Here is a 27700-nt window from a genome sequence, read left to right as displayed (position 1 = left end):
GACAGGATACACAGAATATCTGTGTATTACAAGGCTCAATAATCACGCGGCAAGGAGTGTATGATTGCTAGCGATGTTCATGCAGCCCCTTTATTTAATCAGCAGTCGGTTGCACATCTCTTATTACAAATAGAGATGTGCAGCTAGCAGCAGATCATATTATGACATTTTGAAAGATAGCAATTAGGCGATAAACAAGCGTTTGCACACTTGTCGTCTGATCACTGGCTATTACACAGGAAGATATCTGCCGGATTTGCCAGATAATCTCTCCGCATAATAGGGCCTTTAGTTTGATGCATTTTCTATTAGAATGACTGTCCTTGATGGGCTATCTACTAGTAGTTGTACATGTCATGACAATCCTAATAAAAGCCTTAAAAAAAAGTGTCTCAAACAAAATAAACCATTTTATTTGGTTTGGCGGTTTCCTAATCGCAAAACCCTGTTGGTCACAATATAAACAGTACTGAAAAGTTATAAAGCAAGGCATGCCATTGTAGGCTATGGAAAATATCAATTTCATGTAAAAACTTAAACTTCACATTAAATTCCATTTTTAAACTGATGTTGGTGATAAAGTCTTTGCAAAGTCTTGCACAAACAATATCACTTTAAGTACAGATGTGCTCGTAACACATTAAAATATGTCAACATATCTTACATTCCACTTTATAATAAAGTAGTTCAGCATACAGTATTAGTAGGTGTACTCATAGCACTTACTGACAGCAGCTCCCTGTGAGCCTCAGAGCTAAAACCAGACTTCCCTCTTCCAGGCTTTGCTGTCCTGCTCTGTGGTGATTCTGTTCATAAGATGGCCGACATGGAGGAGCATGTGACTATGCCCTGACCCAGGGTCCTCCATAGGCAAATACAGGCTCAGTAGTGGACAATGGGGATGGGATACGGAACATGCGGTAGAAAGTGTGAACTGACAGAATGGTTCTCTCACCTGGAGAGGTTGTCTATTCGTAAACCATACTGGGTCTCTGTATCTTTCTTCCCAATTTTTATGTTGAATTCCTGATCGACTAACAGAACAAAGGAAATTGCTCCACTGTCAGGTTTCATGTACAAAAGGAAAGAATCTTTCACGACCAGCCATCTGAAAAGTGAGAAAAGCTACAATGAAACTCAGATTGTGTGAAGTAGACAGTAGAAGAGCACTTGTGAAGACCACATAAATTCTGATCATGTTGACCAGGTAAGTCAGGTTTTTTCATTACACACTGCATTAAAGGGGTTTTCCAATTGGAAGACACTGATCACCTGATTGGGTGAGGTGCAACTGCTGGAATTCTCCCAGATCTACCCCCCCCCAACCACCATTTGAATGGAGTGGAGGCAGGACAAGCAACCTGCCACTTTCTTAGCTATATGGGCTGAACAACGTGAATGGAGTACACTGTACGGCTGTGGGGAAACCCCTCTAACCATTTAGGGGGAACATCCATTATATACATAGGTCTTCCATTTTCACAGGCTCATTTCATCATTAAGCAGTGTCATGTTTTGGACCATGCATGAGAAGGAATCTATAAAACCAGCTAATTCTGGAACAAGGTTCTTTGGACAGATAAAACCTAACTAAGGGTCCTATTTCACGGGCCGAGGAGGGCCCAATCAACGATGTAAACGAGCGCCGATCTGCTAGATCGCCGCTCGTTTACTGGGCCTATTCCACGGCCCGATGATCGTTGAGCGAGGGCTGCAGGGATATCGTTACCGATGTCCTTGCAGCCCTTGCAGTATACATTACCTCCGCTCCCTCCTCCTCCCCGGGTCTGGCGCGCTCTATCTTCAGAATGGCCTGTCAGCGGACGGAGCGCTCAGCCAATCACAGGCCGGGATCCCCGCGGCCTGTGATTGGCTGAGCGCTCCGTCAGCTGACAGGCCATTCTGAAGGCAGAGCGCGCAGGACCCGGGGAGGAAGACAGAGCGGAGCAGAAGACCTGACAGGTAATGTATGCTGCTGCTGCTGCTTCTCAAATCGTCAGTCGCCCGCCGTGCACCGCTATTCAACTGTAGCAATGCGCGGTGGGGGAACAATGATTTTAGGTCTGGCCCTAAATGAACGATCAGCCGATGACACTATCATCGGCTGATCGTTCTCTCTATTTCACAGAGCGATAATCGGCCAAATCGGGCCGATTATCATTACTGTGGAATAGGGCCCTAACATAGGAAAGAACAGAAGGACTCATGGACTGTGGAATACCACATTATCTGTCAAACAAGGCAGTGTTGTACTATAGGCATGTATGGCTGCTAACAGAACTAGGTCACTGGTGTCTATTCATGATGTGACCACAGGGAGATGTGGCTGGATGACTTCTAAAGTACTTTCCCCTTCAGAGTCAAATTCTGCAATCATCATAGGATCTTGCTTTACAAAACAAACAGAAAATACCGCAAAACTATTATAGAAGTGCTAAATCCTGTTGCAGCTCTCTCTTTATTTTTGATAACATTGTAATTAGACTACAACAAACTATGAAAAGGTTTCTATGTAGTACAATGTGAAAAAAGGGTTATTCTTCCATTACCTTTTGGACCATCGATAGCAAACACTTCCTTGCCCACAACAATTTAAACCAGGTATTCTGTGTCCACCAGATCTCTTCATGATCATTCCTTCACTGAAACAAAGCATAGGCAGATTAAGTCCGCAACTATAATTTTATTATAGTAATCACAGCCTTATTTAATTTAGAGGGCTTTAAATGATACAAATGATAATTTTAGTACAGTGCAGCTGTTCTGTTGCCCTTAACATTCCCACAAGCCGCTGAGAACAAAGATTTGCCAAGTGACCCCCTCCAAGAAGGCAAGTCCAGAATTCCAGCATATCATAGCTATTTCTTAGTACTCAAGTTCCAGACTGTTGCCCCTCTGTAGAGACACTTATTATGGCAATGTTCTCATTACACATTATAGTATTATCTGTGTGAGGGTGGGTTCATACTGAGGAATTCTCACGGATAATATCGGCGGAATTCCGTCGGCTGTCCGCGCGCACAGACGCGCGCCTTTCCGCCGGCTCTATAGACACCATTCTATGGGCCGGCATATTACGCTATCCGCTGAAAGCAGCGACATGTCACTTCTTTTGGCGGATAGCGGAATACGCCGACCCATAGAATGGTGTCTATAGAGCCGGCAGAAAGGCACGCAGCCGTGCGCGAGGACAACCGACGGAATTCTGCTGAGTTTATCCGCGAGAATTCCGTAGTGTGAACCCACCCTTAGTTACTGAAGCCCCGTTCTGTGGCACTGAGCAGACTTTCTGCAGAGGCTTAGAACAGAGCCCTGACAGAAACGTAAACCTAGTCTAAGTGGTAAGGCAGCATTCAATATAATTGTATGTAAAGACAAAGCCAATTCTTCAAGAACAGCAATAGTAACTTATTTCACACTGGTTTGTTAGGGTCCATTTACACAGAAAGATTATCTGCCAAAGATTTGAAGCCAAAGCCAGAAACAGACTATAAACAGAGATCAGGTCATAAAGGAAAGCCTGAGATTTTTCCTCTCTTCAAATCCATTCCTGGCTTTGGCTTCAAATCTTTGGCAGATAATATGTCAGATAATCTGTGTAAATGGACCCTTACAGATTATCATTATACTCTGCCATTCTTTTAAATAAATTTACCATAGAAATATGAGGGTCTAAATCATTACTAGTATCTAGCATCTTGTCATAAGCATAGGCTAGGTATCTGTATGAATTTTAATGCATTGTCTGTAGTAAATATTTTTTTTTATTTATCTCAATTGTGACAGGTTCCTTTAAAGCACCTCTGTATCCACACCAACCCACCCCACCAAACTGCTAGTACCATCTCATTTGAGGAGTGTAAATCCTTACTGTTTGTGTCTTTTAAAATGTACTAGGTGCCTTGATTAGAGCAAAAAATGTTAATCTTTTAATCTGCAGCGTTGTGCAATACTGGCATGGCCTAGAGTGTCTGTGCCAACTCTCCTTTCTTCCTCCCTACCCTCATTTTCATTAGGAACGCACCCAGGCAGGATTTCTATACATCACTTGTCTAAACTGCACATGTGTTATAGCGACACAGGTGCACAGTTTAGACAAGCGATGAAAAGAAATTCAGCATGGGGGTGTTCCTACTGATGAGGTGGGTGGGGAAGAAGAAAGTAGAGGTGTCACAGACCTGGGGCACAGACACTCTAGGCCACACCAGTATGACACAGGGCTGCAGACTAAAAGATCATTTTTTGCTCTAACCAGGCACATTTTAACAGACATGACCTGTAAGGATTTACTCTCAGTCGCTTTAAAATATAGACAAACCATGGTAATGTTCATTTTGGTGTGTGAAAATATCAAGTGTGGAGTGTGCCACACTTTACTATAATTTTTAGTGCAAACCCAAAAACAAATGTACAGACCATTTAATGCTTAATAATTCTGGCCTGGGTAGTGCTAAAATTCAGGTGCAGCAGGCATAGTATGGTCATGTGTGGGCCACATATCATAAGAACATAATGAAACAATAGAAGTGAATACAGCTGTACAATATTTTGTTATGGCTCCCAATGAGAGGAACCTGTTCTTAGCCAGGAAACAGACTGTATAAAGCATTCGTACACAGCAAGTGACATGCTATGTAGACCCCGCATCACTGTGCAGACAATCACAGAAGATTAAAGAAAGCAGCTGAGTAAACTAACCATATAAAACTTACATGCCCTTCGGTCCAAGGTCATGGATAAAGGATAGCTGACTTACATCAATAAATTCCCTCTGGAAGGAAGTATATTACAAATTAATCACATGGCAAACTTTTGGTGCACTAATACAGAGTCCTGCTGCTCTGCTACAAACCCCCACCCTCTTTGGATCAGTTCCTGAAATGGTCATGTAATGAACAATGTGATGGGAGCTTGAGACTGGGGTTTTATTCTTTTCTAATAAAGCATCACTGGCACATTTTCACGCAAAAGCCAATGTATCCTTGTGCACAGGCTCATACGTCATGTACTGTCAAGCCAGTGCACTAAAGTAAATGTTGATTCACACAGGCCATCACTTTAATTGTGTAAGAACTACTGCGGGAGTAAAGGTTATTTAGTTCTGGTGTACAGCAAGCTCTTGGGAAATAAAGCCATTCGATCAATATATGAATACCAGCACAGACCTCCCATACAGTATTTTATTCAGACTACCTGACACTGACTCAAATAGAATAAAATGTTGAAATAGAGATTTAATCAAGAATTCTTTTTTGTAGCCTTTGTCTCTGAAGACCCAAGGGTTAGAATAGTGCTAGACTGCCGTGCAGTTATAAACCCTGGTTTCCATCGAAAGTCACTGTAATAATATTCAGGAATAATCACACTCTCAAATATCTAATTCCACTGTAAATAATGCTGGAACAGGCTGTAAATCCTGCCTGTCTAGCAGTAAATAAGCAGGAAAACAGGCAGAATTCTTACTTACTGTTGCATGATAATTCCTGTACATCGGCATCTTTAATAGCGCTGATAAGTAGTCCTCTAATTGTTTCTGCAACAGAAGAGAAACACTTCATATAAAGTAACAATACATAAATACTTTAAAGGGGTGTAGACATTGCAGGTATTCGCGAAGTAACTTAAAAGGAATGAGTCACCTACATTTTTTTTACTGATTACAGCCAGATACTAAAAATTGTACTTTTATTTTTTATTCTAATCTGTTTCTATTTTCTGACTGTAATTTTTTTTTTTATTTTACTTTTTTATGGGGGCTGCCATCTTGCCTGAGCTGTTTTTAAAAGCATTTAGCAACATACTTTACAGCAAGACTCATGGGCATAGACGACAATAGACAGAGTTGGTCCCCGGGAAATAGATCTGAAACATTACTCAGAGTACTCTGTGACCTTTAAAGAGGTCATTCCATGAGAGACTGCTATTGTCTCCTCTATCTACTGGTGTCACATGTCACTGCAATGCTGTACAATTCACTTTACAATAGCCACCTCTTATCACCACAGAACTGGAATCTCAACTTAGTTTTAGCCCCAGTGGTGAAAATGAAAACTGCAAGACAGGTATCAGGAATATTTTGTAATAGGGTTTGTTCACACTGACTAAAATCAGCAGAATCCCACCTGCTTCAGTGTCCCACAGTATCTTTATAGGAGGGCTAGCAAATTCTTTGAGCAACGCACACAGACACGCGCAAGCCCTCCCATAGAGATACTGTGGGACACTGAGGCAGACGGGGTTCTGTGGTGGAGAGCTACGCCAAACAATTCCTCCGATTTTACTCAGTGTGAACATAACCATATAGATAGAAAATTAGAAAAAAAAAAGTTACCAAAAAATTCTTAAAAAATATATGTTTAACATAAAAAACTAAAGTGACACGGTGTGAAGGGTAAATTTTGCAGTTTTCATACTTTATTTGACATCATACGTCATGATGCTTGTTTAAGTAAAAAGTCATCTTTTATCAACCGCAGATTGTGTTAAGTGGGCGGGGCTTCGCTGCATTAGCGCCACGTGGTCCCGCCCACAGTGCCACCATTGGTCCCGCCTCCTCAACACCCATAGGTGGGCCAAACAAGAGGGGGTGGGGCCTAGACCTTAAGGCCAGCCTGTTCCTGTTCCAATGGCCAGCTACACAGAGATTATCTGACAGATTTTTTTAAGCCAAAGCCAGGAATGGATTTAAAGAGACAGGAAAACTCAGTCTTTCCTTTATAACATGTTCTCTGTTTCCATTCTGTTTCTGGCTTCATTAATTTGTCAGCTATATCTGTCTGTGTAAACACACCATAAGACATTGATTGGCTGTACCCGCCACTTGCAGCGAAAATCATACCCAACCCCTGCGTTTTGGGAAAGATAAGCTGCAGCGAGAGCTCTTTTATTGCCCGCACCCCACCTATAGAGAACACAAAAACGTTTAGCTGTGCCGAACGTTCCTGTAGATGGTGGTGGTGGTGGTTGGGAGAGACAACTAACGGCCAATCAATCATCCAGCCATTATTTATCAAAGGTGTATGGGGACTCTTAGGGTGTGTTCACACTGAGCAAAACGAGCGGAAATTCCAATCGGAACCTGCGCCATGGACTCTGCTCGGAATCCCGCCTGCCCCACTGCCTCAATGTGAGGTCTGCCCTTATTGTAGCAGCCACAGCAAAATCTGCATCATATTCTGCATTTAATGCATGCAGATTTGTAGCAGATTCGTAACAGATTTTATTAAATAGAAAACAGAAAATAAACACCATTGATTGCCTATAAGACCAAACACACACTTCCGCCATTCAAATCAAATCATTAGAAAAAGTGTTGAAATCATTACCCTTCTACTTGAAGACTGCTCTTCTCGAACAATCTCTGCATTCCGGGGCAGATTTGGCATTGACCTAACATCCCCTCTTCTTACAGTTTGTCTTCTTACTGTGTGGCTATAACAAAAATATAATTGTGCAATAGTTTCAAATCCAGAAAAATGAAATGCTAACCCCTGCCAGTAAAAACATACCTCCTGGTAGGAATAGGGATTCTGATGAAAGCTTTGTATCGAAGAAGTTCTCTGTGGAGGTCTTGAAAGTGCTTGAATTTCCTTTTAACTTGCCATGTAAACTCCCCATGAGTTAGCTCAATGGTGTAAATGTTCAGAACGGATGTCTAGAATGAATCATAAGTCAGATTTAAAAACACAAACAAAACAGAGGGGTTCCAAAAGTTACAATGCCCTCTGCCTTTTCTAAACCATTGTAACTTAAAGGGAAACTACCAGCAGGTTAAAAGCATCAAACCGGCTGATTTGTCCCAATAGCGCATGGGGCAAGGTTTTCTAACCTTGATCCTCAGTGCCAGTTTTCGGGACCTTTGTAATTTATTTAATATGTAAATGAGGCAGTTTGGTGGGGTGGGGGCGGAACTACTACCCTCACCAATCTGCCCCTTATTATGAATACAGTGGTCCCTAAACATACAATATTAATTGGTTCCAGGAGACCATTGTATGTGGAGACCAAAACTCTATGGAAAAACTGGTAATTGGTTCTAAATCCCACAAAATGAGAAAAAATTAAAATTTAAAGGAAACTAAGCAGCTAACTCATATGGATGCAGTAAGTCTTTACATTTAACAGGCAAAAAGAGCTACAAGAGACTCTAAATTACTTCCTATGTAGTGGACAGAAGCATTTTCAGGGTGCACCTGGTGCACAAAGGGGCAGGTAAAGAGTAATACAGGACATGTAGTATCACACTGTACTGTAGAGAAGAGATACCAGACACACACAGCAGTACAGGACATGTAGTATCACACTATACTGTAGAGAAGAGATACCAGACACACACAGCAGTACAGGACATGTAGTATCACACTATACTGTAGAGAGGAGATACCAGACACACACACACACACACAGCAGTACAGGACATGTAGTATCACACTATACTGTAGAGAGGAGATACCAGACACACACAGCAGTACATGGCATGTAGTATCACACTATACTGTAGAGAGGAGATACCAGACACACACACACACACCAGTACAGGACATGTAGTATCACACTGTACTATAGAGAGGAGATACCAGACAGCCAACCAGTGCAGGCACCCCACTAACACTGGGGTTTTACCAGTAAAATTGCCACTTTCATTGGTTGATCAGCTAGGTTTTTTTTTTCATGTGCCAAAGATCTTGACTGTCTGTAGCGTTGTATGTCGAGTCTGGTCTTAAAGGACAACTCCCACAAAATTTTTTTTTTGCTCATTTAACACACATTACAAAGTTATATAACTTTGTAATGTGGTTAAATACCCGGCCTGGCCCCCTTCCCCCACTTTCGGACCCCCGACCACCCACCCCGGAAGTTAAGGAATGTATACATTACCTATTACGATCGTCACGGTCCTCTTCTCCGGGGCGGCATCTGGTGACGACGACGTCAGAGCCGAGGGGCGGTCCGGGTCTTCTTCCTCCTCGGCGTCTTCATGCAAAGTGAATGGGGATGAAAAGGCTGCTGGTGCACATGCGCACCAGCAGCCTTTTCATTGGCTGGAGCGCATCACATGGCTTCCAGCTTGCTCAGCCCTGATTGGCTGAGCTTGCTGGAAGCCATGTGATGCGCTTCAGCCAATGAAAAGGCTGCCGGTGCGCAAGCGCACTGGCAGCCTTTTCCATCCCCTGGACCCGGAAGTCGGAGACATCGCTGGATGGCGAACGGCGGCGACGGAGAGGCGGACGGCGGGCGAATCGAGTGGCGATCGTCACCGGAGAGATGGTGAGTATGGTGTCTGTGTGTGTCTGTGTTTTTTTTTTTTTTGGGGTCCCGCGGGAGTTGTCCTTTAAGTTACGATGGTCCAAAAAGGAACATTGTATGTTGAAAATATTGTATCCTGAGGCCATTGTAAGTTGAGGGATCACTGTATAGGGCTGGCAGTCTGCAGCGACATCACTCCAGCCTCATTACTGCAGAGCACCTGATGAATATTTATTAGGAGTCCTCTGTGCCTTTATCACCCTCATTTACATAGCTAAAACTACAACGTTTGCGAAAACAGAGCAGAGGATTTAGGGAAGAAACTTCCCTTCATCCTCAGCACTTAACATACAAGCAGGTTAGATGCTTTTTACAAGTTGATAGTTTCCCTTTAAGGGCATATTTAACATAAAACACTACGGGCAGTCCTAATCTGTGGTACCTTTGACAGGCTGGAAGCTCAAGCCAATAAACATGAGTATTTCACTGGTAAAACATCTAGAATAGGCTAGGTTCACTTCTGTGTTGGATGCTCTCTGTTCAGTGGCCTCGGTCAGATTCCATTTGGCAATTTGAAGTGAACCCAACAGACCCTATTGACGGTAATGGGGCTTGTTGGTTTGAGTCCACCATAATGCAACATTCTAACAGAGCATATAAAAAAATACTGCATGCAGCATTTTTGTCCTATTATTCAAATTGATTCAGCAAAGGAGGCTCCAAATGAAGCCTCAGATATTGAAGTGCACACACCGATTGGCTATCCAGTAGAGATTCTATAGAGTATAATACTACATGTATTGCACTTGACTGGAGCCTAACCCCTTCCTGCCACAGAAATTTCTGGTGACAGCATTTTTGTTTTTTACTGTGCAAGAAAAATAATATTTTACCACTCTGAATGATTGGTGACACCAAATATGTTGATTTTTTTTAATAAAAGGAAAAGGGGGTTACATTTTTAACACTTAGATTTTTGCCCCATAGATAACCTGTACAAGCAATATCTTGTAAAATACAATGCAGTGCTACTGTGCTATACTATTACAGTACTACAGAGCTCAGGGCAGGCCAAAGAAGTATGTTATGAGACACACACAACACAGATCATCAAGGAGACAGTATATTATACATCCCCATTGGATATTAAATATTTGAAGGGGGCGTCAACTTTTGACATTCTTTGGTGTTAGATGTGTCCCCTGACAATAAGCTCATCACAAATTGACTTCCAACAATCAGCAGAAATCTGTAAGAAAACCTTGCAGCAAGCTATATAATCCCCTACACAGTTTCCACTTACATCACTGTCTTGTCAGACAGAAAGTCGAGAGAGAGAAAAAGAGAAAAAAAGAGAAAGAGAGAGAGAAAAAGAAAGAGAGAGAGAAAGAGAAAAAGAGAGACACAAACACACACACTCTTTATAACTGGCCTCCAACCTGGCCAAGAGTCCAGGATCCTAACTCATGCCCCCCCTCCCCCCATTAACTAGGAATTCCTCAATATGATGCAGGATAATGGTTTTTCTAAACTTGGAGAATAAGCTTTATAATGCTAAACAGGATTAGCCATTTGCATTATGTAATCCCTAATATCCTCAAACATACAGCTTACAGTGATTAGTGATACAAGTAAGCAGCTACATGCAGTGTGTATGACATGTTACGTCTGCCAAACAAACATCTATAGTCCACACCTTTGAGGAAGTTGATGAAGCAAACCTCTCCACTTCCAGAACCCGGACCTTAATGGGGCAGCCAGTGAGGTATGACTGAAGATCAGGCTCCTTGAAACCAGTTGTGTTATAAATGGCAGAAAATGGAAGGCTGACACCTAGGGGGAAAATGTCTCAAAATATTAAAATACATAATGCTCAAAATCTGCTGTGGAAACACAAAAAAAAAACATACAAAAAAACCCCAAAACACATTGAAATCAGTGTCATCTTTTAAGCTTCCATTGATTTCAATGTAAGCTTCCAAGAAGTAATGTTATATGTTTCTCAGAGCTAGGTTACATAGACAAATGAAGGGCAAACATATTAATATGCATGTTTTGGCTGCTAAGTGCTAATAGACAAAGGTTAAGAAACCCTGTTTACAGAAAGAATATACAATCTGCTTGGAAATTCCCCTCAATTCCACATGAAGCAAAAACAGATCATGACAGTTTTCACAGGTAGATAATATAAATTTATTGTGGCTCACGTGCGATCACATTTTAATTCACTACCATACAAGCTATATTACCAAGAGGGGGAAAAGGAAAATAAATAAAGATATTATAAATAAAAAAAAAAATAATAATAATTATTATTATATATATATACACACACATACATATACACACTTTTTTTAAAGTGTTAATTTTTGAAAATCAGCAGAATCTGCTGCGAAAGTCTTAGGCTGCAGTCACACGTTCCGTATTCCACACGAAACACAGACATGGAATGCCTGTAACTGACTTCTCCCACCGGCCGTGCAGCATCTGTGATAAGATGCTAGGAGTGGCAGAACTGTACAGATATGCACCGCGCGGTAATGACAGTCGCACGGCTGATTCTTTATACCGCGGTGCATACCTGTACAATTCCCCCACTCTAAGCATCTTATCACAGATGCTGCCCGAGGCGGGCGGGGGGTGGGGGAGGGTGGTGGAAGAGTCTGTTACAGGCATTCCACGTCCATATTCCGTGCGGAAGATGGACTATTGGATGGACATGGCTCTATTGGCATGCCCAGACAAAAGAAATGACAAGAGCAAAAAAGTGCACATTGTATAAAACATATGGAAAGGATACCAACATATAACTGCTTAGTACAGCACAATACACTTTATTGACTAGGTAAATGGGGTATAATACTTTGGCAAACGCACCAGGGGCTATTCCGAGCACATACTCCAAATAGAGGCTCCAAACTTTGTGTCTAATACTGATATGTCCTGCCTTCCTCACGGGGTTGTTCACCAACATTTTTTTTTCTTCAAATGAACTGGTGCCAGAAAGTGCTAGATCTGTAATTTACTTCTATTAAAAAGTCTCAAGTCTTCCAGTACTTATCAACTGCTGTATGTCTTACAGGAAGTGATACCCATAGAAAACCTCTCCTGCTCTCCAGACTGGAAAGAACCCCACTACCTGCAAGGCATACAGCAGCTGAGTAGTACTGGAAGACTGGATTTTTTTTTTTTTTTTTTATAGAATTAAATTACTCTGTCACCAGTTGATATACCCTACTGCACCTCAGGGGTAGCTCTTTTATAGATAGGAGCTCCCCAAGGTACAGGGAATTAGATTAATAATGTAAGAGGCCCTCAGGGGTTCTTAAATTATACTATAGGTTTGACAGCCCCTGGAGAGGGAGGTGTCAACTTTTTATCCTTCCTGGTCACACTGGTGGTCAGATTGTGAAATACATCCTCTCTGTTGTGCTAACAAACATAGGCTATAGTCACCTTGTCAAGTCCAGTACAGGCACTCTGGTCGTCCCGGTGCAATGGTTTACGTCCCCTGGTGATGCACTGTTCCAGCCCTGCTGATGACATTCTGCACATATCGCAGACCCAGGGATCTGCCCCATTCAGTTTGAAAAGTCATCTGCAAAGCTGGGAAAACGCATCGTGAAGGAAAGTAAACCGAGGCACCAGGTGGGACAAGATGGCACATGGTTCTAAAAATTATATCATACAAGTGAATGGCCAATTTTTTTGGATTACACTAAGTCATATATTGATGGAAGATGGTCACAGAAAAGAAAGATCTTACCAACATCTTTCAGGCACTTAGGTCATCATTACTGAATCTGCACCACGCTCATGACACTAACATGGCAGCTAAAAATCAGGCCATAAACCATGTGACTACTAAGCTCCTGAGTCAGGGTCATATAACAGACACTTGGTACAACAACTAGCACAGTCTGAACTTTGTACCAATACGTTATTACTGCCACTTGGCCTTTCTCACACTGAAATTTTGTTTGGTTCTTTAATATGTTCTTACTAGTAACTTGTATTGGTGTCCAGGAATTTATTACTGATGACCCATCCTCGAGTAAAATAGGTCATTATAGGAGAAGTCTGGTGAAAATTTTTTATTAAAAGTACTGTATTACCCCAAAAGTTAGACAAATCCCCAATATACACTTCTTACAGGAAATGCTTATAAAGTGCTTTTTTCCCTGCACTTACTACTGCATCAAGGCTTCACTTCCTGGATAACATTGTGATGTCACGACCCGACTCCCAGAGCTGTGCGGGCTGTGGCTGCTGGAGAGGATGATGGCAGAGGGATGCTCAGTGTCCCTCCAGTGCCATGTCCCTCAGTGCCTCCCTGCACTGATCCGCAGCAGAAAATCAGCTGTGATACGGTAGTGGGAAGCTACCCTAAGAGGAATCCATCTGCAGGTTAGATAATCCTTACTTGCTGATATATTCTAATAAGGCAGGCAGATACTGTGTGTTATGGTAAAAGGTTACTCTTATTATTATGTAAATAATGGTGTCTGCTGTACTAGGGGCAGTTCTTTCACTCACCAATGACTTAATTAAAAAAAAAACTGTTTTAGGTCAATGTGACTTGCTGAAAAAGATAGGGACCACTGCTGTAGTGATGGCTAATGTTCATCTCATCATATGAATGACACACTGAATACTGTAAAGCAAAGTTTTTTTGGCAGAGTTTTTAATTCTGTTAGATATTTTAAAGATGTACTGAAAATAGAGTTTACAAGATTTTTAAAGGAGCTTGGAGCCACAATTTTCTTTGATATCCTTCATGTGTGAACTTACCACTAGTTTTGTGGTCAGTGACGACATCATAGTCCACTTCCTCCCCATCAAAGTGAAGCTCGCTGGTGTCCAGATTTTCAATCAAATTACTCATGTCTGCAGCAATCTTCTCCAATGTAGAAGAATCTAATTTTCTTTCTGGTCTCAGTGACATGTTAAGCACTAACAGCCTGTTAACACAGGGGCCTGGGATAAAAGAAAACAAAGGTTTAATATGTACATTTGTTGCTATTTGTAGAACCTTAACCTTAAAAAGTTAAAAATGTCACCTGTAAAAACAGTGCAGTCAATAAATGCCTGTATGAAACCATAGCGATTCACAGCAACACAGCACACTAATGATCTGCGTGTACCATCCTTAGGGCCCTATTGCACCAGACGATTATCATTAACTATCTTAAACGACCGCTATTGTGAAAGACCTGAAAATGTTCACTCATTTCCATGGAACGATAATAGTTACTTATAATCGTATTTGCGATCGTTTTTTCTTCTCTATTGCGTTCGTATGTACAGCGAACGACCAAACAACGTCTTATTCAATGCGAACGATTTGCGAAAGTTTTGCGAACGAGCAACGATAAAAATAGGTCCAGGTCTTATAAAGCGATCAACGATTTCTCGTTCGATCGTTAATCGTTTACTGCATTTCAACCGAACGATTATCTAATATATTAGATTCGAACGATTTAACGATAATCGTCCGGTGGAATAGGGCCCTTAATGGGGTTATCCAAGCTCAGAACAACAAATCAAGTTCCAGAAAAAGCACCTCTCTTGTCCTGAGATTAGGTTTGAGTTTAAAACTAACCTGAAACACCAAACCACCCATGCTGCGTTTCCCGATGTTGGTAATTTAGAGAAAAACTACTTTTATCGCTGCGGCACGGTGGGGAGTCAATCTGACGTGGCCTAGAGCATCCATGCCTTAGGTCTGTGGCGCCTCTCCCTACCTCCATACAGCCCAGGGGCGTGCTGAAAATTAAGGGAGGCGGGGAGAGGGGTGTAGCAGACCTAGGGCAGGGATGCTCTAGGCTACACCAGAGCGCCTCCCCGCCCTGCAGCAACTATTTCTTCCAAACACTGGCATCGGTAGAAGGGCGGACATGGAGCGAGAAACTCTACAACGTGGTACCGTGGGTGGCTATATGGCGGAACAGATTTGCTTTAATGCTCAGTTCTATTGAAGTGAATGAAGCTTAACAGTAGTTCCACACACAACCTGAGGACAGAGCTTTTACTGTTTTTTGCTAGAAAGTAGATGTGCTTTTTCTAATTCAGCATAACCCCCCTTTGACATCTCTAAGGGTGCGTTCACACCTACAGGATCTGCAGCAGATCTGCAGCAGATTTGATGCTGTGTTCTGTTATTTAAATGAAATCTGCTGCAGAAAATCAGCTGCAGATCCTCTAGGTGTGAACACACCATTAAAGTGTTTATTTTCATCCAACAAAAGTACAGTACATGTATGTTAGTAAGAACGGAAGAAGTGGAAGAAAGGCCTCCCACCCACCCACTATTTTATTGTATATGTGGACTGCAAAACCATGATTCATTGTCTTCAAAACAACCTATGCATGGTGCATCCATATTTTCATCTGTAATTACCGATCCACTGAAATCTATTGGGTTCCCCAAATACAGACCAAACAACAGCAGGTGCCATTATTTCACAGACCCATCATAAACAAGAACGTGTGCATGGTGTCAGAGACATCAACCGCCCTATACTGTCAACAATTGCAGGGCACATAATAGGAGTGCTGTCTATACTGGGAAGCTTTTATGTTGTGTGCAGTCATTTTAAATGATAAGTGACAATAGTTTATTGGCTTTTTTTTTAATCTAGATTTCTACTTGTTTCTAGCATAAGTTCCTATATACAATATTACTTTTTTGGACATCTCCTAATATCCGTGTAAGGACAATGCAGTATTCCCACCATTCTTTAAAGTGACTTTACCACCAGGCACAGGCTGAAGCACTGGAGGCGGGCCGACCCACCCTTAGTGGGAGGAAACCCCCGCCCCTCTATGATAGGGTTCTATTGTTTCTTATGGAGTCACGTCATGGAGGGGCTGAGGTTTCTTCCCACTGGGGGTAGGTCGGCCCGCCTCCAGTGCTTCAGCCTGGGCCTGGTGGTACAGTCACTTTAAGGCATATGTAGTGATATTTAGCCTTATCTGCCTTTACTTTGAAGGTCTTCTCCCCAAAACTCCTTAGTAGTTGACAGCTTGATCTTTCAGTTGACTTTATTTTTCTCCTGCACCTTTAGTGGCAATAGCTGTTTAGAATATCATAAGTGATGAGGTTAGGTTACTAGCTGTATCCAATGTGTGAATACTGCCAAGCAGAAGCTCTGAGAAACACAAAACAGCTCATACGTATCCTGGAGAAAAACATTTATAAAAGTAAAAGACTTGCCAACATATGATTTATTTATAAACCATCAACAGATTGTGCTGGATGCAAAAAAAAAAAAAAAAAAAAAAAGACAGAAACTCTCAGAAAAATACTAAACTACAAAGACAAAATATGTAAAGACAACTTCAATATTACATGTATTTCATATACTAATGAGTATTAATAATGAATTTGACAGCAATTTTAGTATGGTAGTTGATATGATTTATGCAACATTATTCTGGTATAATAACCCACTGCCAAAGTATAGGTCGGCGTCCCATGCCATAAAACCTATCCTATCACATACCTTTCTATAATAAACCACACTGAGTATCACATGTAGCATCATATTTTATAACAAATTCTAGGCAATACCAATTGTAGACAAGTTATCTACTATAACACTACAAGATAACAAGAATGCTCAAGCCAAAGTATGTCAAGCGTTAGATAAGAAGTAAGGTGCGCTCTCACACTGTCACAGAGATAATGCTCAGCCCTTTACTTGCCCCAGGCTAAACATTTTTATTATATCTATGACATGCAGGACTCACCCATTCTATGTATAATAGACAAATGTTCAATCCTCCTTTCTAAAATTGTTAAGATTGTCTTAAATTTTCCTGTCTCATTAGCAATATGCCTTTATATAAATTGGAGGCAAAGGAGGTAGAGTACCGGCCTATATATTCATGTGCACAAGCCTATATAATAAAAACATCAAAACTTATCAGTCCAAAATGAAACAGAATGGATCTGTGCTATAAACAATACAGGGTCTGTAACTATCACCAAGGTGGTGGGTCCCACAGAAGTTCATCTACAAGACTATTTAACCCATGAAAATCCATAACAGGTGAAGGAAGTAACGAGAAGAGGGAAGAAGCAGTTTCTTCTGCTAACAAACCATCTGACATGCAACTTCAGATAAGTGGGGCATTGGATCAATAAGAGAGAATATCACTGTTTCAAAAGACAGGCATTTAACCTTTGCACTAAAACACAATCCCTGCAAAAGAGAAATAAAGAATAGTCCTGCTCTTTGTAAGCCTGACATTTACAACATACACCAACTACTGATACAGGCACAAATTAGCTTTTTTGGTGGACACACACACACAAAAAAAGCACTCCTTAATAAAACGTGCCATATTTTACGCCAACCTACTCTGAACTGAGCCTGGCATATACCAAATGCAGACCTTTGTAAATACCCCGACATTTAATTTAAGGCACAGAACACTAACCTTTATATCCAAATATAGGCCTAGCTGAATAATAATGTTATATAATGACTTAATACTACCCTATGTCTTAAATGAATAATACCATTATACAGTGACCACACACCAGACAAGTGAATACAGTACTCAACAGTCGCTGACAGAGGTAGCACCACACCAACATACAGTGACTCACAGTTGACATTTCTTGGTATAATCATTTACTCTTCCTGCCTTTTCCATATAGCCCAGAATAGCATAAAGACTTCATTCAATAACTTATCTGTCACGTTTGAGCAGCTAGAGATGTCTAGGCAGCAATTTTGTGTGAAGTGCCCCCAATTTATGCCAGCCAGCGTCCCCAATATGCCCAGGCAGTAAGTGAACAGTAGTTTGAATGGCTTGACAAAGGTCAAATTGTATTAGCCAGACAGCTGGTCATATCCCATTAAAGTCAATAGGAAAAGTGCTTTTAAAAGGAAGCACTGCATGGTTTTTAACATGGAAATGTGTTTTCGTGCCCAAAACCCCATGGTTAAATAACTGCATGAACATATACCATTACAATTCCACCCTGATCATTAAAAGATTGGCTCCAGTTTTTCTGTTTCTGAAAGAAAGCAACCATGTTTTTCGAATCCAGAAAAATGCTTTTAACCCTTTAATGACTGAGCCAGTTTTCATTTTTGCGCTTTCTTTTTTTCCTAGTGTTAAAAAGGCCATAGCGCTTGCATATTTTCACCTACAGACCCACATGGGCCCTTATTTTTTGCGACACCAATTATACTTCGCAATTACAGACTTAATTTTACCATAAAATATTCTGCGAAACCAGAAAAAAAAATTTGTGCAGTGAAACTAAAAAAAAAGGAGCAATTCTTTTTATTTTGAGGGGTTTCGTGTTTACGCTGTTCACCCTATGGCAGTGATGGCCTTGACACACCAGCTGTTTCTAGACTACAATTCCCATCATACCTGGGCATCCAAATCCATATCTTTGGTTGTTAAGGCATGATGGGAATTGTAGTTCTGACACAGTTGGAGCGTCAAGGTTAGCCATCACTGCCCAATGGTAAAACTGACATGTTAGCTATGTTTATGAAGTCAATATGATTACAATAATATGTAACTTGTATAATAACTTATTTTATTTGATGGCTTTTAAAAAATTAAAACCTTTTAAAAAAAAACTAAAAATCTTTAAAATTGCTCTATTCTCATCCTTATAACGGTTTTATTGTTCAGTCTATGGGGCTGTGTGAGTGTCATTTTTTGCGCCATATGTTCTCTTTCTTTCGGTACATCATTTGCATATATGGGACTTTTGATCACTTTTTATTACACTGTTTCTGGATTTGATACAAACAAAAATGTACAATTTTGTACTTTGGCGGGTTTTTGTGCTTACGCCGTTTACCGTGCAAGATCAGGAATGTGATAATTTAATAGTTATACATGCGGCGACACCAAATATGTTAATTAATTTATTTTTATTTATAAAATGGGAAAAGGGGAGGGGATTTTTTATTAATAAAAACACTTTTTCACATACAGTAATTGAAAGCCCCCTGGGGGACTTCTATATACGCAGCACTGATCTCCCATTGAGATTAATGCTGTGTATATAATAGAGCAATGATCCATCAGATCATTGCGCTATTTTACTGGTCTACAGCAGACCAGATACACTGATTGCAGAGCTGGGATCAGCGTCATTTAGACACTGTGCCCCGTCCGGCTCAATAGAAGGGATCTTCCCTCCGAGATCACATTGTGGGGTGGGGATACCCCCATTAGACAACAGGGATAGGTGAGCAAGCAGTATGTAAATGCAATTGACAGCTGCATTTAAATGTTAAATTAGCCGGGAGCTGCTGGCTAATACCCACGGTCCACGGCTGCACATAGCAACCAGGGACCACGGGCTGCGGAGAGGGCTCATGCTGAGAGCCCTCTCTGTTGACCCTTAAGGGCGCATGACGGGTATCCTCATCATGCATCGTTAAGAGGTTAAAATGGTACATGAAAATGGTTGGTCAAGGTGTAACAACCACTTTTCTCAGTTTTTCTTCTATAGCCTGCATGTTTTCACATACAGTGCAGGCTGCTGTGTCCTGTGCAGAGTGGAATCTGTCAAAAGAGCTGCTGTTTCACCATCTCTAGCCTCCCTCTCCTGAACAATCTTCTAGTCTTATTTCTAAATATTAGTAGGCTCTCTAGCAAAACCGCCATTAAAAAAACTGGATTGATATATTCGATGTTGGAAATATATAGTTTCTAAGGGCAACGTGAGCAATATAGGTGGAAAACAGTAACATAATATATATGAGTCAAAGTTGCATAGAAAAACACTTTTTATATTAGTAAAATAAGGTTAAAATTCATAGGAACATACGCATCTATAAACATATAAATCTCTGTGTGTAGTTGATAAGATGATCGTGAAAATATGTATAGTATAGTTCATAATGTAGGCATAACCAGTTTTTGAATAGTATAGTTCATAAAATGGTCAGAAAGATATGGGATTTTGCCCGTATGCGACTTTGCAGGGCCCTTGCAACTCGCTGTAATTTATGACCACTATGCTTAAATTATATTAGTTATTTTTATCAATCCGACATATAATGCAACAGTTAGTAGTAATTATTCCCGTTTTCACAGAGGTGATACACTAGAACAATATATGAAATTGGTGGAAGCCCACCTCTCACCAGTCCGGAGGTTTTGTGTCTGCAGTCGCAGTTTGTGGGGAGCATACAGATGATTATTTAGCTTCCCCTGCTTGAAAATGTTTCAATCGGGAGCTCTCCTCGGATGATGCGGCAGAGATCTTATCTTGAGCGCTGTTATGCTCACAGCGATATACTTAGTATCAATTAGTATTCAATACAAAGACGCACTGTGCCAAAACTACTATCACCACTCCTTATCACCTACCTTTTTCTTTGCATATTGGATGCATTGAAAGCACTCCCATACCGACAGCAACCACAGGAGTAGCGCCCAGCCAAGGGTGAACGATCAACTGTACCGGGAGAGACAACCAGATACTAAGTATATCGCTGTGATCATAACATCGCTCAAGATAAGATCTCTGCCGCATCATCCGAGGAGAGCTCCCGATTGAAACATCTTCAGGCAGGGGAAGCTAAATAATCATCTAATCTATATGCTCCCCACAACCTGCGGCCGCAGACACAAAGCCTCCGGACTGGTGAGAGGTGGACTTCCACCAATTCCATATATTGTTCAAGTGTATCACCTCTGTGAAAATGGGATTAATTACTACTAACTGTTGCATTATATACCGGATTGATAAACAGAGGAATGATAACTAATATAATTTAAGCATAGTGGTCATAAATTACAGCGACTTGCAAGGGCCCTACAAAGTCACATACGGACAAAATCCCATATCTTTCTGACCATTTTATGAACTATACCATACAAAAACTGGTTATGCCTACATTATGAACTATACTATACATATTTTCACGATCATCTTATGAACTACACACAGATTTATATGTTTATAGATCGCATGTTCCTATGAATTTTAACCTTATTTTACTAACATAAAAAGTGTTTTTCTATGCAACTTTGACTCATATTATGTTACTGTTTTCCACCTATATTACTCACGTTGCCCTTAGAAACTATATATATCCAACATCGAACATATAAATCCAGTTTTTTTAAAGGGGGTTTTGCTAGAGAGCCTACTAATAATATTTATATACACCAGTCTTTTGGTGCCAACCAAGTAGTGCACTTGCTATACACCCTCACCATAACTGTACTATAAGGTTGAGTTCTTACACTAGAATTTTCTAGTCTTATTTCTAACCAGATGAAAAGTAAAGTGATATTTCACTCTAGACGAGACAGCACAGCCTGGAATATATATGGGTATATAGGTGTCAGAAAGAAAAACTGAGCAATTTTTTTTTATACTTTAAAAGGCCTATTAGAATATTTTGGTGCAAAGAACATATATCTACAAGATATAGCACAGATATAGATACAACTATACACTCCAAGCAGAAATATGAAGACAGGAACGTCACCATCATTAACAATTACGTAAATGGACATGGGACAGTGGTGGCTATACAGGAATGGTAAAAGAGATATACCAGATGTAGTTGGCCTTCTACACCATAGTAAAGGGATTGTACTTGTTACTTTTTTGATGCAGAAATCATGCATATTCCATGTCAGGTAACCTGGATGTGGATCAGCCCTACTGAATGGGGCTAAACCAATTGTCAAAATCCTCAGCAGAAAACCAATGGTATGCTTTTTTTTTTTTTTTTTTTTTAGATAAAAGTCCATTGTGTGAACATAACTAAGGGAAGCAATAGGTCATACAATGTTTCTTATAAACATTTGCTAGAAGATGTTTTTAATCAAACGTTTAACAATGTTATCTTCAGGCTTCATAAATATTAACAGAATATTGATGTCTGTGGTCTCCGCACAATGTACAGGCTGAGAAGTCTTGGCACACCTGAACAATATCAATAAAATCATATAAACCTCAATCTCCGCAAGAAGTCATTAAAGAGGTCATATAAAAAAAATCCTAGAAAAAAAACAAAAGGGAAATAACCTTTCCATCACCAGCTCATGGATTCCAGCAGAGTCCTCTAAAGGTGTACAAAATGGCAGCAATTAACGCTGCCCCCTTTAAAGAGTCACTGTCGTTTTTTTTTTGTTTTTTTTTGCAGAAATCAATAGTCCAGGAACTTTGTAATTGGGTTTATTAGCCAAATCTGCCATTATCTGCATGTAAAAAGCCTTTTCCCAGGTCCCCCCCTCCTTCCTCTTTTTCATCCACTCTAAAAAATCTGAAAATTGTGACTTGTTGCAGGAGTCGTACTCTGTCTGCTCTAGGGAGAGGGGAGGGGGGAGGAGGAAGGAGGGAGTTAGCCGGCAGCAGAAAGCAGATAACAGAGGATTACAGGCACAGAGCTGGGTGACAGCTGTAATCCGAGCTCAGACAGGTCACTGGTGACTGTCACAGGAGATAACGGTGAGGGATTTGTAGATTAACTCTTTGTTGTCCTGTTTTGGTCTTTTCTTTAGCTCTCTCCATAGGAGAACAATGAAGACAGGGGAGAGAGCTTCAAACTGCTTTTTCATGATAAAAATGCATTTTTCGGATAATAAACCCAATTACAAAGTTTCTTAAAATCGCCTGGACTATTGATTTCTGCAAAAAAAAAATATTACATGACAGTGACACTTTAAGCTATAACTAGAGATAAGTGAACCTACAGTGCGCGTACGTGGTAAGTCAGCAGTTCCAGTTCAGTAAGAGAAGACTGAGGCCAAGATGCAGTAACAGATTGCCGATACCAGGTCTAGTACCATTTTTGTGCCGCCCCCCCCCCTACACAATGCATTTCCATTGTCTGCTTTAAGTGAATGTATCATCAGGTACATCACTTTGTGATTTTAATCTTAATAGATTGGTGACAGGGAGCATGGATGCGGTCCTTTTTATTGAACTGCCACCCGGTTTCTGCACTCGTTAGCGGTCTATTTCCCAAACCCCAGGCACAGAGCACTACATCCATTTTAAATCAGTTTTTCCATTGACTTACATTATATACAAAGAAGAAAAAAAAAAAAAAAAGCCAATAAGACGGTCTACAAAGTTAATGTGAAGTTTAAAATTTGCCTATGTGCAATTCCTGCAGAGCCAGGTCATAAGAAAATCATATGGAAATATAGACAAAATAAATATAACTGGCAGGCTAATCCTCTGTCCAGATCTCAGATCATCACTCAAACCTTCACAGCATACAGCGGGGCACAGGAGTGCACATTCAGGGGATGGTAGAAAAGCGAAAGGTTCAGGAAGCACATAACCCACTTTTGTAGGCTGGTTTTCTATTGGGACAGTAATCACATGTTTACGTATTATCATTATCATCTAATATACGAATGATCATCTCACAGTCCTGACTACACAAACAAAAAGAAACAAATGTACGGACTGCAATAACTTTGAGAAAGAGTGCATACTGAGGTGTCTGTGAAAAAACATCATTTTCTTCCAGCTTTAGATCCTCACTTATAACAAAATCATTGACCTTATCTTCATAGACAGAAGTGCTGACACATTTTCACATAGACCTACTACCAGGGGCTCAGTTCTTGTCCTCAAATGGATGAAAATCTTGTCTTGTTTCCATTACAAATAAATAGGATCATTGATGATCTATTCTGCGATGGATCCATCCTAATGTCATGGCTTCCATTATACACAAGACTAATGTGGACATACTTAGGGCTGGGCGGTATACCGTGAAAATACAGATACCGTCACTGGTGTCGGCTACCTGACCTCAACTTTGCCAGGACTGTACCTGCGGTATTTTCACTATCTCCCTGTCTGAGCTGCACAGGTTGAAGGACGTCTCATATGTACTGAGTGTGCAGGGACGCCCAGACACATAGGAGACTGGCACTGTGTCTGAGCGCCCCTGCCACCCCCAAACCCCGTCCCAGCACCCACCGACCCGGCACGCATAGCACAGCGGAGCCCCTGCCTTTCTCAGCACAACCTCCTCGTGTCAGCACAGCGAAGCCCCCACCCACCCATCTCAGCACAACCTCCTTATGTCAGAGTGTAGCTCGCCCGGCACTGCGCCCCTGCCAGTCTCAACCTGTTCCAGCGGCCCACACCAGCCTCACTCATCGGCCCCGCACAGCAAAGCTGCCACCCGCCGGCAAAGGGATACTTTATGGGGCCCCTCAGGTTCCTGAGCCCAGGGGCAACAGCCACCCCTGTACCCCCCATAGATACACTCCCATCTTTCTGCTTTAATACATTCTGAAGGCTACAGAATTTAACCTGGTCTAAGAGCAGGCCTGTAATAGGCATTGTAGGTATCAACATATGCTCCAGCAGGTGAGTGAAAGATAATTATCAGCGGGTGCTGGGCACCTGACAGCATTCCTCTCTCCTTCGGCAGCATGATAGTTGAAAAGATACAGCATGAGATGAAGGGGTACCACCATGGCCCAGGTATCTCACGTTGGCTGCTGGACACTACAGTGTTAGGTTCAAGGCATAGTTAGGGCCAAAAATGGACTATAAACAAAGAACAGGTAATAAAGGAAAGACTGAGATTTCTCCTCTTTTTAAATCCATTCCTGGCTTTGGCTTAAAAAAATAAAAATAATCAGACAATCTGTTGGTGTAATAGGGCACTCAGCCTTGTGCAAGATGCGAAGATGCAAATCCCTCCAGGTCTTATCTGTAATGGTACAGTAGACCACTGCCCATCCCCTCTATCTTTTCTCCCCTTCTCATTATCTCCCAGCTGCTTTACTTATGACCCAAAGAAAGAGGAGGGGAAGTTCACTTAGGATAAGGTTCATACACACCATTTTTTATGGGAAATGTCACTTTCAAGGTTAAATGTAAATCTTTTATTTCATAAGGTCATTGTTAGAATGAAGTAAGGTCGCATTCACATGAATCACAGCTCTGGAGACCTGATTAATGTCAACTCCTTATGGAATAAATTGTAGGTTTGGGACCCAGCCACATCTGCTCAGCTCTATCGCATCTGTGACCATAGCCGGGGCTGTGCCAGACCGTAAGAGCTCTGCAAACTTAACTCCTGTGTGTCAGGCCATCTGTGGTATTGCCTGTACAGTCCATGAAGAGCTTTGGGACTAAACGGAGTTTATAAAATCATGAATTTTATTACCAATTCCAGACATTACAGTGAGAAAACATTAATTGCATATTAATATTAAACATAATTGATGCTCATACTTCCATTCCTTAAATAAAGGGGCTTCAGATAGCTCACAGACCACCACTGCATTTTATACACTCAAAGTCTTCAACAACTTTTTTTTTTTAGTTAGATTGCGTTTGGCTAGAGATATTTGCCAATTTGTTAAAAAGTATAAATTAAAATATTTAATATAAAAGTATTCTTGCCTTTACTCAGTACTTGAAGCACTATTATCAGCAATTACAGCCCCCGTTCTTTTTGGCTATAATATCAAGTTTTTAACATCTGAATTTCACATTTTTCTGCCATTCTACTTTGTAGATCCTTTCAAGTACCATCAGAGAGCGTTCAGAGGGCCTATTAGAGAACCTGACCTGTAAAAAAAACAAAACACCTGATGCATGTTTGTATATAAAGTGAGTCCTGACACCTGCAGTTTGCTGCAGCAATTTCCTATTTTTGTCTGTTAGCCACGGCAGCGTGCAAACTGCATAGTGTGAACAAGGATGAGTAGGGTGTTGCCTATTTGTTTGCTTTCACACCAGGAAGCAGCTGAGGGATGTCAGCCGGATGTCAGCCTCACACTGGAGCCGGGTAGGTCAGTAAATCAGAGGAGATAGGAAAAAAAAAATGGCACCTTATCTGATGAAGAGCCTAGTACTCTTGAAACGTGTTATATGTGCATTACTCAATACATTACAGTTTTTTTATCCAACCTTTTGCTCCACTCCTGTCTTTTTGGGCACGGCTATTTTTACCCATTCTTTTTCCCATCTCCTCTGGTTCACCTCACGAGCCCCTCCATGTACCCTAAACTAGCTTTTGCAGCCTAACACCACACCACAGGACTTAAACATCCCATCTGGATCCCTGACTAACCCCAACATCTGGGGTAATATGAGCCTGTAACTATTCCTATTATTCCACCTTTATTGTCCATAGTATCACACGAGGCACTGCCTTTTGCCTTTTTTCTCTATACCCTATTTAAGGTCAGTAAATGTCATTGTGATAGTCTGACACAGTGCTCTCTTCTGCCACCTCTGTATGTGACAGGAACTGTCCATAGTAGTAGCAAATATCTATAGAAAACCTCTCCTGCCCTCCAAAATAGAAAGAAAACACCACTTCCTGTAGGACATATAGTACATTATATTAATTTATCTTTCATAATTCAGTTATCAAATATATGTGTAATGTTAAAAGGTTATCCCGGATTAGAAAAACATGCCCATTTTCTACCAGAAAGCAGAACCCCTCCTGTCCTCAGTTTGGGTGTGGTTTTGCAGTTTAGTTCCATTGAAGTGAACAAAGCTGAACCTTAATACCATACACAACCTGAGGACAGAGGTGGTGCTGGTGGGTTTAATAAAAAATACATATTCTCAGCTTTCCATACATAAACAGCAGCTCTAACAGAATCCCTTTTCAAGCAACAAAGTCAAAGTTGGGTGGATTAAACATTATGACAGCCAGGATAAAAAATTACTTTTACAAGAGAAATGCTATAATGCTGCCCATTTTTAACATGTGACCCATTTGCCGATAACAAAATGAGAGGTTAATAAGTAACAGGACATACAAGAGCAAAGTAATAAACATAACAAGCAGCAGAATGAAGGGTATCAATAAATAGAAACAACCTTTTAAAATGTCATTTAACATGTCCCAGCCAAATCATTTGAGAGCAAAAAAATAACAGCATCTGTCATCAAAATGTTGTTTTCAAGCATTATGGACATATTTACACTATGTAAAGGATATTTTCTATAAATGCCGCTCCCCAGGCTGCCTGCTGTCATCTTCTTCACAACTTTCACTAACGTGCCAGGAAATGGCCACTTGGTATAGACAGTATTGTTTTGTCTTTGGTGAGCTGGCAGAGCAGGACAGATAAGTATAAAGCACTGCCATGTCCCCCCCACAGATTAAAGGACAACCCCACACAGTCACAAATATACTTTTTATACTTTCCAACCCTCCCAGCACTATCGCAGTTTGAATTTCTGGCCATTTGTGGGTTCCCGAAGCTCTAGGGAGGGCATCTTTGTTTCTTCCGGCTCTCACCTGCTTCTCCTCGCTGTCGATACGTGTAATAGCGCCAGCAGCGGGTAGGGGAACGAGGAGAAAGCGGATGCTGACCTGACAGGTCGGTGCTTGCTTGCTCTCCAGTCTCCACATCGCCCTGTGTAATAGGGCTTAAGGATGTATTTAGCTTTTATTTTACCTGTGTAAACCTAGCCTTAAAGAAATATAACTATATTACT

At 41.0% G+C, this 27700-nt stretch overlaps 1 protein-coding gene across 4 annotated transcripts in view; it reads right to left on the bottom strand.

Annotated features, from left to right (window-relative positions):
• PLD1 (phospholipase D1) overlaps nt 1-27700 on the bottom strand; it is a 135223-nt gene that overhangs the window by 58630 nt on the left and 48893 nt on the right. For 3 of the 4 annotated variants that reach the window (XM_069975187.1, XM_069975185.1, XM_069975188.1), the window contains exons 2-9: nt 14038-14223; nt 10943-11079; nt 7509-7654; nt 7326-7431; nt 5468-5533; nt 4713-4771; nt 2550-2642; nt 956-1108 (exon numbers count right to left, since the gene is read on the bottom strand). In XM_069975187.1, coding sequence (XP_069831288.1) covers nt 956-1108; nt 2550-2642; nt 4713-4771; nt 5468-5533; nt 7326-7431; nt 7509-7654; nt 10943-11079; nt 14038-14191 — 914 coding nt within the window. In that variant the 5' untranslated portion in view covers nt 14192-14223. Of the gene's footprint in view, nt 1-955; nt 1109-2549; nt 2643-4712; nt 4772-5467; nt 5534-7325; nt 7432-7508; nt 7655-10942; nt 11080-14037; nt 14224-25639; nt 25808-27700 lie in introns of all 4 variants that reach the window. The other variant, XM_069975186.1, reaches the window with a different exon arrangement.

This window comes from Dendropsophus ebraccatus, chromosome 6 (genome assembly GCF_027789765.1).
Source record: "Dendropsophus ebraccatus isolate aDenEbr1 chromosome 6, aDenEbr1.pat, whole genome shotgun sequence".
In the NCBI taxonomy this organism is placed as follows: Eukaryota; Metazoa; Chordata; class Amphibia; order Anura; family Hylidae; genus Dendropsophus; species Dendropsophus ebraccatus.
This window is presented reverse-complemented; position numbering and strand designations above follow the sequence as displayed.